This window comes from Charadrius vociferus, unplaced genomic scaffold, assembly GCF_000708025.1.
Source record: "Charadrius vociferus isolate BGI_N301 unplaced genomic scaffold, ASM70802v2 scaffold581, whole genome shotgun sequence".
NCBI lineage: Eukaryota > Metazoa > Chordata > Aves > Charadriiformes > Charadriidae > Charadrius > Charadrius vociferus.
In genome coordinates, this window is record NW_009647024.1 from 1,395,368 (window position 1) to 1,407,344 (window position 11,977).

General features: G+C 36.5%; 1 protein-coding gene across 1 annotated transcript in view; it reads left to right on the top strand.

The window, feature by feature from the left end:
- CWC27 (CWC27 spliceosome-associated protein homolog (S. cerevisiae)) overlaps positions 1-11,977 on the top strand; it is a 121,895-nt gene that overhangs the window by 4,615 nt on the left and 105,303 nt on the right. Inside the window, exons 5-11 of the mRNA XM_009895509.1 lie at positions 192-302; positions 1,702-1,845; positions 2,580-2,678; positions 2,862-2,965; positions 3,989-4,058; positions 7,737-7,816; positions 11,068-11,101. Coding sequence (XP_009893811.1) covers positions 192-302; positions 1,702-1,845; positions 2,580-2,678; positions 2,862-2,965; positions 3,989-4,058; positions 7,737-7,816; positions 11,068-11,101 — 642 coding nt within the window. The remainder of the gene's footprint in view (positions 1-191; positions 303-1,701; positions 1,846-2,579; positions 2,679-2,861; positions 2,966-3,988; positions 4,059-7,736; positions 7,817-11,067; positions 11,102-11,977) is intronic.

Here is an 11,977-nt window from a genome sequence, read left to right on the forward strand (position 1 = left end):
TACAGTCACAATGAGCAAGACAGTGGAAGAGGAGGGAACCCAGCGGAAATAGCAGAATCCAGTTACAACACTTGCTTTCCAGAACTTCAGTCTCTGTGACATCTTTGCATAATCTATATGAAAGTTTGATTTTGAGACCACTTACATGTATTTAATATCCTCTTCTTTTTCCTTTTTTTTTTTTTTTACAGTACTGCAATAACACAGTATTTCACAGAGTAGTGCCTGGCTTTATAGTGCAGGGAGGTGATCCCACTGGTACTGGATCAGGTGGAGACTCAATCTATGGAGCTCCTTTCAAAGTACGTATCTGTATGTCTTATGCATTAATTTTGGGTTATTCTCTATCAGTTGTTCTTCCTACTGTGTTAGATTGTAAGACAAATCTTATATTAGAAATGCAACATTATACATAAAGAGTAATTGCTTTCATATGTTGCTTCAGTATTTTTGAATATCCCTTTTTGAATTGATAGTTCTTAAACCTAGCTGTCTTGATATTATGATAAATGTATAACCTTACTAGCATGAACTTCACAAGAAAAAATAGGGAGGGGGAAGACTGAAGAGTTGGTGTTGATATGGGGCAAACTCAGATGTAGAAACTTATGTTGTTCATGCACATTATATCTCATTTAGCAAAGGTCTCTGAATGTTGTATATGTGTTCATTGGTATTGTTGATACCAGCATGGCTCATCCCTTAACCAGGAGGCTCAGATCCTGAGTGAAGCTACACATGCACAGCAGCTGTGTTCTGTTCCACCTGATTGTTTTATTTCAGATGGGGCAGGCACCTCTAACTTGTCCTGCATAGCCTGTCTCTGGGCCTTCCATCTCCATGCTGCTAGAGTAGATTCATACAGATAAAAGGAACATGAAGTTTGTGCAAGGTGTTGGTACTTGAGCAGCGAACAAAACAAATATTACCAATATTGTAATAGCATCACTGCTTAAAATTAGTGTTTTCTCAGTGTTTAGAATTGTGATACCACCATGGTATTACTCTATTACTCATCGCTTTCACCTTGCTATGAAAGTAGTCGTATTCTGTCTTCTTGTGGTCCAGAAAATGTCCTTCCAGTGGATTTTTGCAATACTGTACTATTACAACCTGTTATCGAGCTTCCAGTAATTTAACATGAATTAGGATTTTTCCCCTAAAGATGGTGGTTAACAAGAACGCTAGTTTTACAAGAAATGTACAAAACACAGTTAATTTTAGAAATGCTTTGGATTTTTTTAACATTTGGGGGATAATGAATTCCAACAAAAATAATGAATAATGATTAGTAGCAATGATGGGAAAAAAGAAACTTAACAAGACAGAACTTAGAGGTTTTATTGAATCATGTGTCTTTCTATTTTTGATATACTAGTTTCTAATCTTTGTCTTTTGATATTTGTTGGTTGTGTGTTTATGGTTTCTTTTGAAAGAAGATTGTTCACTTGTTTGCATTATTATAGGCACTAAGAAGAAAAACTTTGACTAGAATCGATTTTTTTTGCTGAAAGCTGAAGCTTTTAAATACAATTGTGGCATTAAGTTTCAAAAGACTGGTTTTATTACTGTCTGAATAGAAAAGAAAATCAACAGCATATTTTCTGTGTGTGCATATTGATGTAAATAAACTGTAGCTAAAGAAGTGGAAAATATAGTTACATACTTAAATTGTGTTTTTTTCTCTTCTGTCTTTGCCAGGATGAGTTCCACTCACGATTGCGATTTAATCGAAGAGGACTTGTTGCTATGGCAAATGCTGGGCCCCACGATAACGGGAGTCAGTTTTTCTTTACGTTGGGTCGTGCAGATGAACTTAATAACAAGCACACAATTTTTGGAAAGGTCTGTTACACAGACTAGAGTCCCAGTTTGAGTTTGACAGAGGCTCCTCTGTATTCAAAGGCTGTTTTAGTGTTTGCTGCTACAAACATGTGAAATTTATTTCACTGCTTTCTAAACTGTTTCTGTTCTCTGTTTCCCACGTCTGGTAGAAATTTTTCTATCGGTTGATCCCATAATCATCTAGTTTGCTGTTGTTATTCTTCTAAATTATATTTTCATGTTGTGCTTCCTTTGGCTAATCCTAATAATATTATTATGGCTATGTCTTTTTAATCAGTTCGTCTAATACCAGTGACATTTTACAAAATTGTGTTTGTAAATTCTAATTACCCAAGAAGAATCAGGAAAAGGAAAAACATAAGATGAATTTACCACTCTCATGATTTACTTGAAAGAAAATAAACCAACTATTTTTTTATTTCATATTGTGTTTTATCTTCCTCTTTCACAGCTCACAGCAAGAGTTTGACATCTTGCCCTGTATATGGTCTTAAAAATGCAGGTTTAGCCACCTGTATTCCTTCAACTTTTAAACTGTTTCAACTGTTAAATTTAAAAAACCCAGACCTTTGTACATTGTACTTGTTGTCTTTTAGAAGTCTTACATGCTTGCAGTATTTCCGATATAGTTTGTATTTTGAAAATTCTTTACATAATAATTGCCTTTTATTTTGCAGAATATTTAACGAAAATTATAGGCAAGGACTTTCAAACCTTTTTTATAAATTTGACAGGTTACAGGGGATACAATATATAACATGTTGCGCCTGGCTGAAGTAGAAGTTGACAAAGAAGAGAGACCTCTCAGTCCACACAAAATAAGAAGTAGTGAGGTGAGTATGTTCTGGTTTGAAATTTGAAGTTTTAAAATTCTTTTGTTCATAGTGTTCAGAAAACAGTGTTCTACAGTATGAAAACTTGGCATGTCTGTTTATATATTGTTCTAAAATATTGAATCATTTAATTATAACAAAATACTTATTAAAGATGTGTCTAAAATACTACTTTTTGAACAGGTTTTGTTTAATCCTTTTGATGACATTGTTCCAAGACCAAATAGAAAGCTGAAGAAGGACAAACCAGAAGAAGAAACTAAGAAGTCCAGAGTAAAAGGCACAAAGTAAATATATGCAGCATAAGTGGTGGTTAATTTTCTTTCACCTTTAATTTGCACCTTGGTAATTTTCTACTTCTGCGTTTAAAACACAAGGTTTTACCAAAATGCACAAAGGAATGGTGTCTAATCTTAGCAAACCCTACTTCCCTGTTTCTGAAGAGATCATTATCTGACTGAAGTGGTTACGGTGCAGTTTTTTGCAGAAGAGACATGCAAGGTAGCTTAAGACTTTCCCATGGGCAAGAATATGTAATCATTCATTTTGTGACTGAGGTGACACTGAAGTTAATATGTACTAGTAACTAGGTCATAGCTCAGTTGTTTGGGCTTTTTGAACTTATCAGCTACCACTTCTTTCCCACTAAAATAACTAACAAAAGGCAGGTGTTTTGACTTAGGAAATTTCAGTTCCTGTGAATGAAATTTGATACTCATAAACATGTAGTGAAAAGTAATAGGAAATATAAAGTGTGTGTATGCCATCAGTTCTGTTGGACAGAAGTGCAACATGTTGTGACTGACTGGTTCCAACATGGTATAAACAATTTTGGAAAAAAGAAATGGTTATTTCTTTTAATTACATTCTGTGAACGTGTGTGCATTTGATGCCTTTCTGAGCTATCATATCTTGAAAATTTTGTGTTTGGTACTTGAATGTTGCTCTGTTAGAAAAAAAAAAAATTGAAAAAAATTCAATTGCTCTGTTTTCAGAGCCATCAGCGCTTAGGAGTCTGTGAAAGTTAGTCAAGGCAGAATTTCTTAAATTCCATCTTACCTTTTTCTAAGTGATGCCTATTCTGATTGTTTTGTCTCAGGAATAGAACAGAACATGCTTCTCTAGATGTTAATGGTTTATTGCAAAACAACATGTAGTTGTTTGAAGTTGTTTGGAATCAGTACATTTAGCAGGACAAAAAGTTTTTTAAAAAATCACATAGAATATGCAAGTAACATGTTTAAAGTTTATGGAATGTTAATAAGACAGTATTTCAAGTCTTACTAGAAAACGTGTTTTCTCTCTTAAAGAAATTTTAACCTGCTTTCCTTTGGGGAAGAAGCTGAAGAAGAAGAGGAGGAAGTCAATAGAGTTAGTCAGGTACTGTACCAAATCATCCCCATTTTTCTCTTCAACTTAAAGTTACCGACTTTGCATGTTTGTAAAAGCTTTGAAGTTCTCCATCTTGTTCTTATGTTTGTGTTTTGAACAGTAATACTAGAAATTATTTCAATTTCTATCTTCTACTATTTTACCATGTTGAAAAAACAGAGGTTAACTTTTTTAATTTTGAAGGTGCCTTCAGTTACTGCATGATGTATTTACATTTCCATGAACATAAAGTTTCGTACTTCATAGTGCTATGTCTGCTGTTTAAAATTCATGGAGGTGATAAATCCTTCACTCTTCTTCACCTCCTTAATTATAAGAGTGTCATTTCACGGTAAAATATTTGAGGTTTGAAATAGATCAACTTGTTCATTGCCAGTGCATTCTTCACTCCATTTTCTTATGAACGTCCATTCTATGTGCAAAATTAAGTGGGGTTATTGTGGGTAGAATAGTGCATTATCATAATTAAATATTGCATTATTGTAAATTGTCCACACTCACAGAATTAGGGTTGCATAGGTAGTTGATCTAACATTTCCTGACCTGACTTTGCCTCTTAAATAAGGTCAGTTTAATTTTAACAATTTTTGTCATTCTCATTTCTACTGCTGACCAAATTATTTCTCTAGAGCCCTAGGCTTTCTTACTTATTTGTACGTTTCAGGTACCTACCTGCTACAGTTAGTGATCAGACTACATGGTGCTGAGTCCTGTACCACAAAAGTGAAATAATGCTCCTCAGCCCTCAGGATTTAGTTAAAATACAAAAGAAAACAGTGAATAATGATGGACAATATTAGTGAGATGGTATCAATCAGGATGATAGCAGAGGTTTATACAACAGTTAGTTTTAACTATTTTTTTTCTTGCTTCAGCTTACCAGTCAGACTAACTATATTGTTTACCTTAACATGCTCATCTGCCGTTCTGCTCTGCTCCTGGTATATGTCTGGGTTTTAATATTGTATTTAACTTGGTTGCTTTGATGTTCTTCCCTTTCAAGCAAAATACTTGCTTTTCAGTTTAAAATTGTCTGAATAGAACACCTCTTTCGTGACAAGTCCAGTTTCAGTGTTGTCACGCTGTCTTCAACTTGGTCTTAAAATCTCATCCTCATGTTTGTCCTGACTAAATTCTGGACTAGGTGCGCTTGGGAAAATAACCAAATCAACTGTTTATGAAGAATTTCTTTTCATTCCTTATAATGGAATGAAACCTTTTTTCCAAACCTCATTGCTTGTTTCTAATATATCTAGGTAGTATCTCTATAGTCTGGACACTATCGTAATCTTGATTAAATTGAGGAAGTATGTGAACTGCAGCACCAACTTTCATTCTCTTTTCTTTATAAGAAAAATTTAAGGTCAAAGTTAATAATGGGATTCTTTGACATCTACAAATTCAGAATCTTTCTGTGAACTTTTTTTGTGGTGGCTAGGTGCAGTAAGTCTTGCTTGTTTCAAAGTTAGAAGGGTGTATTTTAAGGACTGAGGTTGAGAAGAAAGTCTGCAAGTAGCTGAGGAATCCTCTAACAGATCTGGGACAAAGGAACATTTTCTATTAATTTAGTGTAATGACGCTGAGGCTAAAATTATCTAAAGAGTAAATGAAAACACCATGTATTAGGATGAAATTTTTATGGTATTTAATGGTTTCATGTTTACATGTGAAAAGTAAGAATTCTTGTCTCAGTCACATCATATTAACCGAGTAAGTACTGAACTTAAGGATGCCTCCCTAAGTCTTTTCTCCACCTTCCCCACTATGAACAATTTTCTACTCTGGACTTGTTCAGCCTGCACTGTACTTAGTCTAAGTGAGGGAATATATTTTGCTTTTGCTGCAGTGTATCACCAGACTCTTGTTCCTGAGACTGTACAAAGGGCAAGAAGGATAACTGGCGATATGGATCATGGTAACTTTACAATTAAAATAAAGGAAGAGAGGGAGGGAAAGATGAGAATGTTTATGCCCTATTTCTTACAATATGGAAGTTGAGATGCAAAGATAAACGATCAAATAAATATACAAAGAAAAAGTCTTTTCCCTCTTGGAATTTAAGTTGTGAACATTCATGCCGCAGAAGTGAAAATGCTTTCAAAAAGAGATTAAACAAGGGATTAGGGTCATTGGTGTCTTTTAAATGTTAGAGGTCAATTTGTGTCTTCTGTATCAGGATAGTCAGTAAATGCTTGTATTATAGAGAGTATGAATCTTAGAAAGAAAATTTGTGTGCCCCAGGAGGTTATAGAAGGCAGAGAAGGAAGTTTGTGTCAAGGAGTGGCAAGAGCATAGTGGCTGCACGGAGGAGGGTGAGTGAGGAGGCAAGAGTGATTCCACCAACAGGGGCACAATCCCACAGGGTCTTGATACAGCAGGCAGAGTAGTTGGTTGCTGGTAACAGGGTCCGTCAACAGTCCTGGACATGGCAAGCAATAACCAAGACCAAGGTCCCCATCCAGAGAGTCCAGTCAGAAGCAGCAAGAGATGGGACAGGAGACAGGGCAAGTCTACAGGGTGGGTCCAACAGGCGCATCCAGAAGACAGGGTTAGGCACAGGTACAGCTCTGACATAGCTCAGGCAGCAAGTGGATTGTCAGACCTGAGCCAAAATGGCGCTCCTGGGCAGAGGATCTCCAGGTAAAACTCCTCAAGGACACTAGGGCTATTGGTGCACTCAGGGACCTGACAGTGGGACCCCCATTGGGTGTTGATTAGTGTTTAAACTGAAGCTTTTGGTGTCCAGACTGCTCATTTAATTGTCTATGTTTGTTTTAAGCAGTTTACAAAGGTGATAAGTGCTTGTCTTATGTTTCATATAGCTCCTGAATACGCACACAAGTTCCTTGTTGAAGGAAGTAATTTTTCATGTTGCTGAATGTGTTAGTCTTTTTTTCTACATAATAAAAAATTGAAGTTGTGTTTAAATGAGTAAGATTTTATTATCCGCACAACTACTGTCGTCCTGAAAGGATTATAAAATGTGGCTGAAATGGAGACATTCAGGTCACAATACAGACTGTTTCTGTAACAGATTTTCAGTCTGATTTCAGTCTGAAATTTAAATGTACTTTTTGAATTAGCATGGGGAATGCTTTCTTACTGTGGTCTTTCTGCCTGAAGATCTTGTATGTTGTTAGATTTATTTGACTGCTTGCCTGAGTAGATGATTCCTGCATGATGTATTGCAGGATGTTAATTTATTTTTTTCCCCCTAGGGGTCTAATTAGTGTTCTACCAATTGATAAGTATTGCATTGTACATGGTAGTTCTTTGAGTTGTCATATGCCATTATTGGAAAGTCAAGTTCTTACCTCTTTGTTCACTCAAGTATATAGTGCTGGACCATGTATCTTTATGATGTGTAAGGATTGTGATGATTAAAGAATCTCTTAGTTGGTTTTTTTTTTCTGCTTTCATTTAAAATTAAGTGTATTGCTATTGCAAAAATACTTTTTAAATTTATGTGGTCAGTTTGATACTCCTCTTTCTGGAACATCGTCTCTGTTCTGCCGTTAAAAGTGTTTATGCTTACTGGTCAGGCTTACACTAATAAGAAACAAGTTACCTTTTTCTTACCATTATCATTTGACACCATCTCTTCTCACAAACACTGAAATTTTATAATACCTTTTTTCTTTTCTTTTCCTTTCTTTTTTTTGACAGAGCATGAAAGGAAAAAGTAAAAGTAGTCATGATCTACTGAAGGATGATCCACATCTAAGCTCAGTTCCTGCTGTCAAAAGGTTAATACATGACTTCCAATTTACAGAATGGATTTACTTTCAGGATGTTACACTTGATTAGCATCATGTGTACTCATCGTTTATCTGTTACTCATTAAGAAATTAAGAATGGCAATGCTGAATTGGACCAAATGTTCCTGTAGCCCTCTGTGTTGTCACCAACATTGGCCATCAGTGGCTGCCCAACAGAGAATAAAAGCAGGGCAAGCATAATCTTTACTGGAGTAGTCTCCCAGCCTCCATCTACTTTCAGCTTAGGGGACTCTGAGTTTGATGCAATTATTCTATTTAGTAATCCTTAATAGAGCTCTCATCAAAGTACTTTTTCAGTCTCTTGTAATATTGTTTACATTTGCACCTTCCTGTCTGCTGGAAGAAGTACCTCCACTTTTTCTACTGAACCTGGCTGCTGCTGGCATCGTTTGATAAATTCTAACTCTTATGATGGAAGATAGAGGTACGAAGGCACTGACTGCTCACTCTCTTTACTACAGTCTCTTCGTAGGCCATCTGTTTTCTAGCCTAAGCTTTGAAAGCCCACTAAATTTTTCTGCACACGGAAGTTATTCTGTGCCTCTGGTTATTCTTGTTGCTCTTCCCAGCCCTGGTTCTGTTCTAAAAGATTTTTATTTTTTTTCCCCAAATCTAAAAAACATATTAAAAATTAGGTGAATCACAAATCTGTATGCTTGCATAAAAACGGTCTGTGTTTTATTCTGTATTTCTTTTTAATACCTCCTAACTTCTGATTTGCTTTTTTAGCCGCTGTTGACTATTGACCTGAGGCAATTCCATGAAAATATATCTACTCCAAGAATTTATTTATCATAGAATCACAGGGTAGTTTGGGTTGGAAGGGACCTCTAAAGGTCATCAAGTCCAAGCGACCTGCAATGAGAAGGGACATCTTCAACTAGATGAGGTTGCTCACAGCCCCGTCCAACCTGACCTTAAATGTTTGCAGGGATGAGGCATTTTCCACCTCTCTGAGCAACCTGTTCCAGTGTTTCACCACCCTCATTGTAAAAAATTTCTTCATTATATCTAGTATGAATCTACCTTCTTTTAGTTTAAAACCATTACCTGTTGTCCTATTGCAAGAGGCCCTGCTAAAAAGTTTGTACCGATCTTTCTTGTAAGCCCCCTTTAAGTATTGAAAGGCCACAATAAGGTCTCCCCCGAGCCCTGTCTTTCTGAGGCTGAACAACGTAACTCTCAAAGCGTTTCCTCATAGGAGAGATTTTCCATCCCTCTGAATGTTTTTGTGGTCCTCCTCTGGACACGCTCCACCAGATCCGTGAGGTCCGTGTCTTTCCTGTGGTGAGGGCTCCAGAGCTGGATGCAATACTCCAAGTGGTTTCTCATCAGAGCAGATTAGAGGGGCAGAATCACTGCCCTCCACCTGCTGGCCACGCTTCTTCTGATGCAGCCCAGGATACAGTTGGCTTTCTGGGCTGCGAGTGCACATTGCTGGCTCATGTCCAGCTTTTCACCCACCAATACTCCCAAGTCCTTCTTGGCAGAGCTGCTCTCAATCCCTTCATCCCCCAGCCTGTATTCCTACAGGGGGTTGCTGCAACCCGTGTGCAAGACCCTGCACTTGGCCTTTTTGAACCTGATGATATTCACACAAGCCCACTTCTCGAGCTTTTCCAGGTCCCTCTGTATGGCATCCTGTCCCTCCAGTGTGTCAGCCACGCTACTTAGCCTGGTGTCGTCCACAAACTTGTTTGAGAGAGCACTCCATCCCACTCTGTCATTGATGAAGGTATTAAACAGTACTGGTCCCAGTACAGATCCATGAGGGACACGTCATGATCAATGATGATCAGCTGAGAGTACCTTGTTCTGTTTGTGGGACTCCTTTTCCTAATGTGCCTAGTTTTACTTTCATCTACTTTAAATTTTATCTATCATTTTATTGTTTCATCATTCAAGTCCTTCTGCAATTCTTCAGTCAGCTCTTGATTTTACTATCCTGAGTAACAATATTATCAAAAAACTCAGTGCCCTGGCAGTTTGCCCGCTTTCTTACTGAACTCACTAAACAGCTCAAGCTCCAGCACAGATGACTGTGGATATACACTAGTGATCTTCCTCCATTGCGAAAAGTGATTGTTTGCTCCTAACTTTTGTTTTCTGTCTTTTAACCATCTATTTATTCATGCATAGACTTTCCCATCACCCCAGGCTACTTAGTTTCTTTAAAAACCTTTGGTTAGAAATTCTGTATGAGTCCAAATATATCAGAAAGATCACCCACAACCACATGTAGCCCCTTCAAAAAACTCCCGGAGGTTAGTAACACAGTTCCCTTTATAGCCATGCCACAAATCCCAAGTATGTCATTTTACCTCTTACTGTGGCTTCTGCTTGTTCAGGACTGACATCAGAGTTACAGACCTGGATGCATTCTAAATATTTTCTTTAACACCTGTAAATGTGATTTTGTTTTGTTTTTAAATTATAATCTTCTATGAAGAAATACTTCCACAGAGAGTTTTCTAGTTTAATTTCTAAATGAAATGAATGTCATTGATTCCAGCAAATTTATGGTTTCTTTGATGACCTTGGTTACTTATTGGTGACTTAGAGCGCACCTAAAAGCCTTGACTTTGGGGACTTCTTTAATATTCCTTAATTTATTTCTTTAACGTAACTTCTTTTTTAGATTGGGGGATGGAAAAATCTTCCAGGGTCTTTGTTATTAGTTTGTGACAATTAACGGTGGATACGTTGGCCTTAGGATATTCAAATAGGTTCCATTTTTAATACACTAAACTGTAGTTGTATAATTTTTATGTTAACCTTAATTATCAGTATAGTGCATGTTAAACATGCCTACATAAAGAAGGCTTTCCAAAATATAGACTACTTGCAGTGAGATGCTAGAAATTCTTTAACATATGAGATCAAAAACGTCCACCAGTTTCGTTGTTGTTTTTTTTCTTGTAACTGTGTACATTAGTGTTTTATCTGAATAGCTTAAGACATGGTTAGAATTCATCCTGTGTTTTTATCCCGTGTTTTTAAACGTTTCTAATTAGAAAGGATTATTACAGTTAAATGACAGAAAATACTATTAATTGATACTTTTAAGACTAATGTGAGGATGATATAAATGACTAGGTTGACTAGTAATTTCAAGTAGCTAACCAAACAATTTTTTTTATTTAAGAACTGGGGTTTTGTAACTATTTTAAATCTCTTCTGGTATTTCAAAGTAGTTATGATTATTTTTCTTCTTTTAGTGAAACAGCAAGTGAAGAAGGGGATTTGAGTGAGGTAAGTAACTTTTTTTTTTACAGGTAAATCTTTGTTTTTTACTCTGTGTGAATTAGATTTACGTGGGGGAACAAATGCTACATTAGAGGTATTTGAAAACTAACTAGCTCAAGTCAGATTTCCAGCAAAAGGCTGGAGGCCCTTTCAGAGCTCAAAGGTTTAGCTATTTTGAAGATTCACAGCAGGGTAGAGTTATTTCTGCATACTACCTACTGCATTTTGTAAAAACTGCTTACCAGATAGTTCAGGCAGTAGATTAGATCTACAGGAGTTTACGTACCACAGAGTGACAGACCATTAATAAAAGCCCTGAAATTGCTTCTAAAAAAAAAAAAAAGTTAAAATTAAGTTTGTCATGAATAATGATATAACTGTGATGTCTGAGGGGAAATCTGTGTATGACTGAGAGTTTAAAAGATTTCTTCAAGGAAACAAAATTTCAGTGGATATTTATCATTTAAATTGTATTGTTGAAGACTGTCACCTCTGAAAAACAGGAAATCTGAATAACCAAGCAGTAACATTCAACCAAATATGGAGGCTATTTTAGTTACACAGAGATGGACTGTCATACATGGTGCAGAGTAAAGTTGCTAGCTGAAGTATGTCTTTGTCTCCAGTCATAGATCATTGGGGTACTACGAGTTGCTGTTGAGACAAAGATGTAGTATTTGACTGGGAATGTAATCTCCCATTCCCTAGACTGAATCCTGAAAAGTACTGTTTTCTATGTCTATCTACCACGCACAGGTACTTCACTGTTAGTTGATGCACTGTGGAAGTGAAGGAAAGACACAATCTAACCCATTCTTGTGCCTAAAAAAAAGAAAACAGTCTGCTTCCATGCTGTTTCCTGTTTTTTTTTTTCCACAAAGC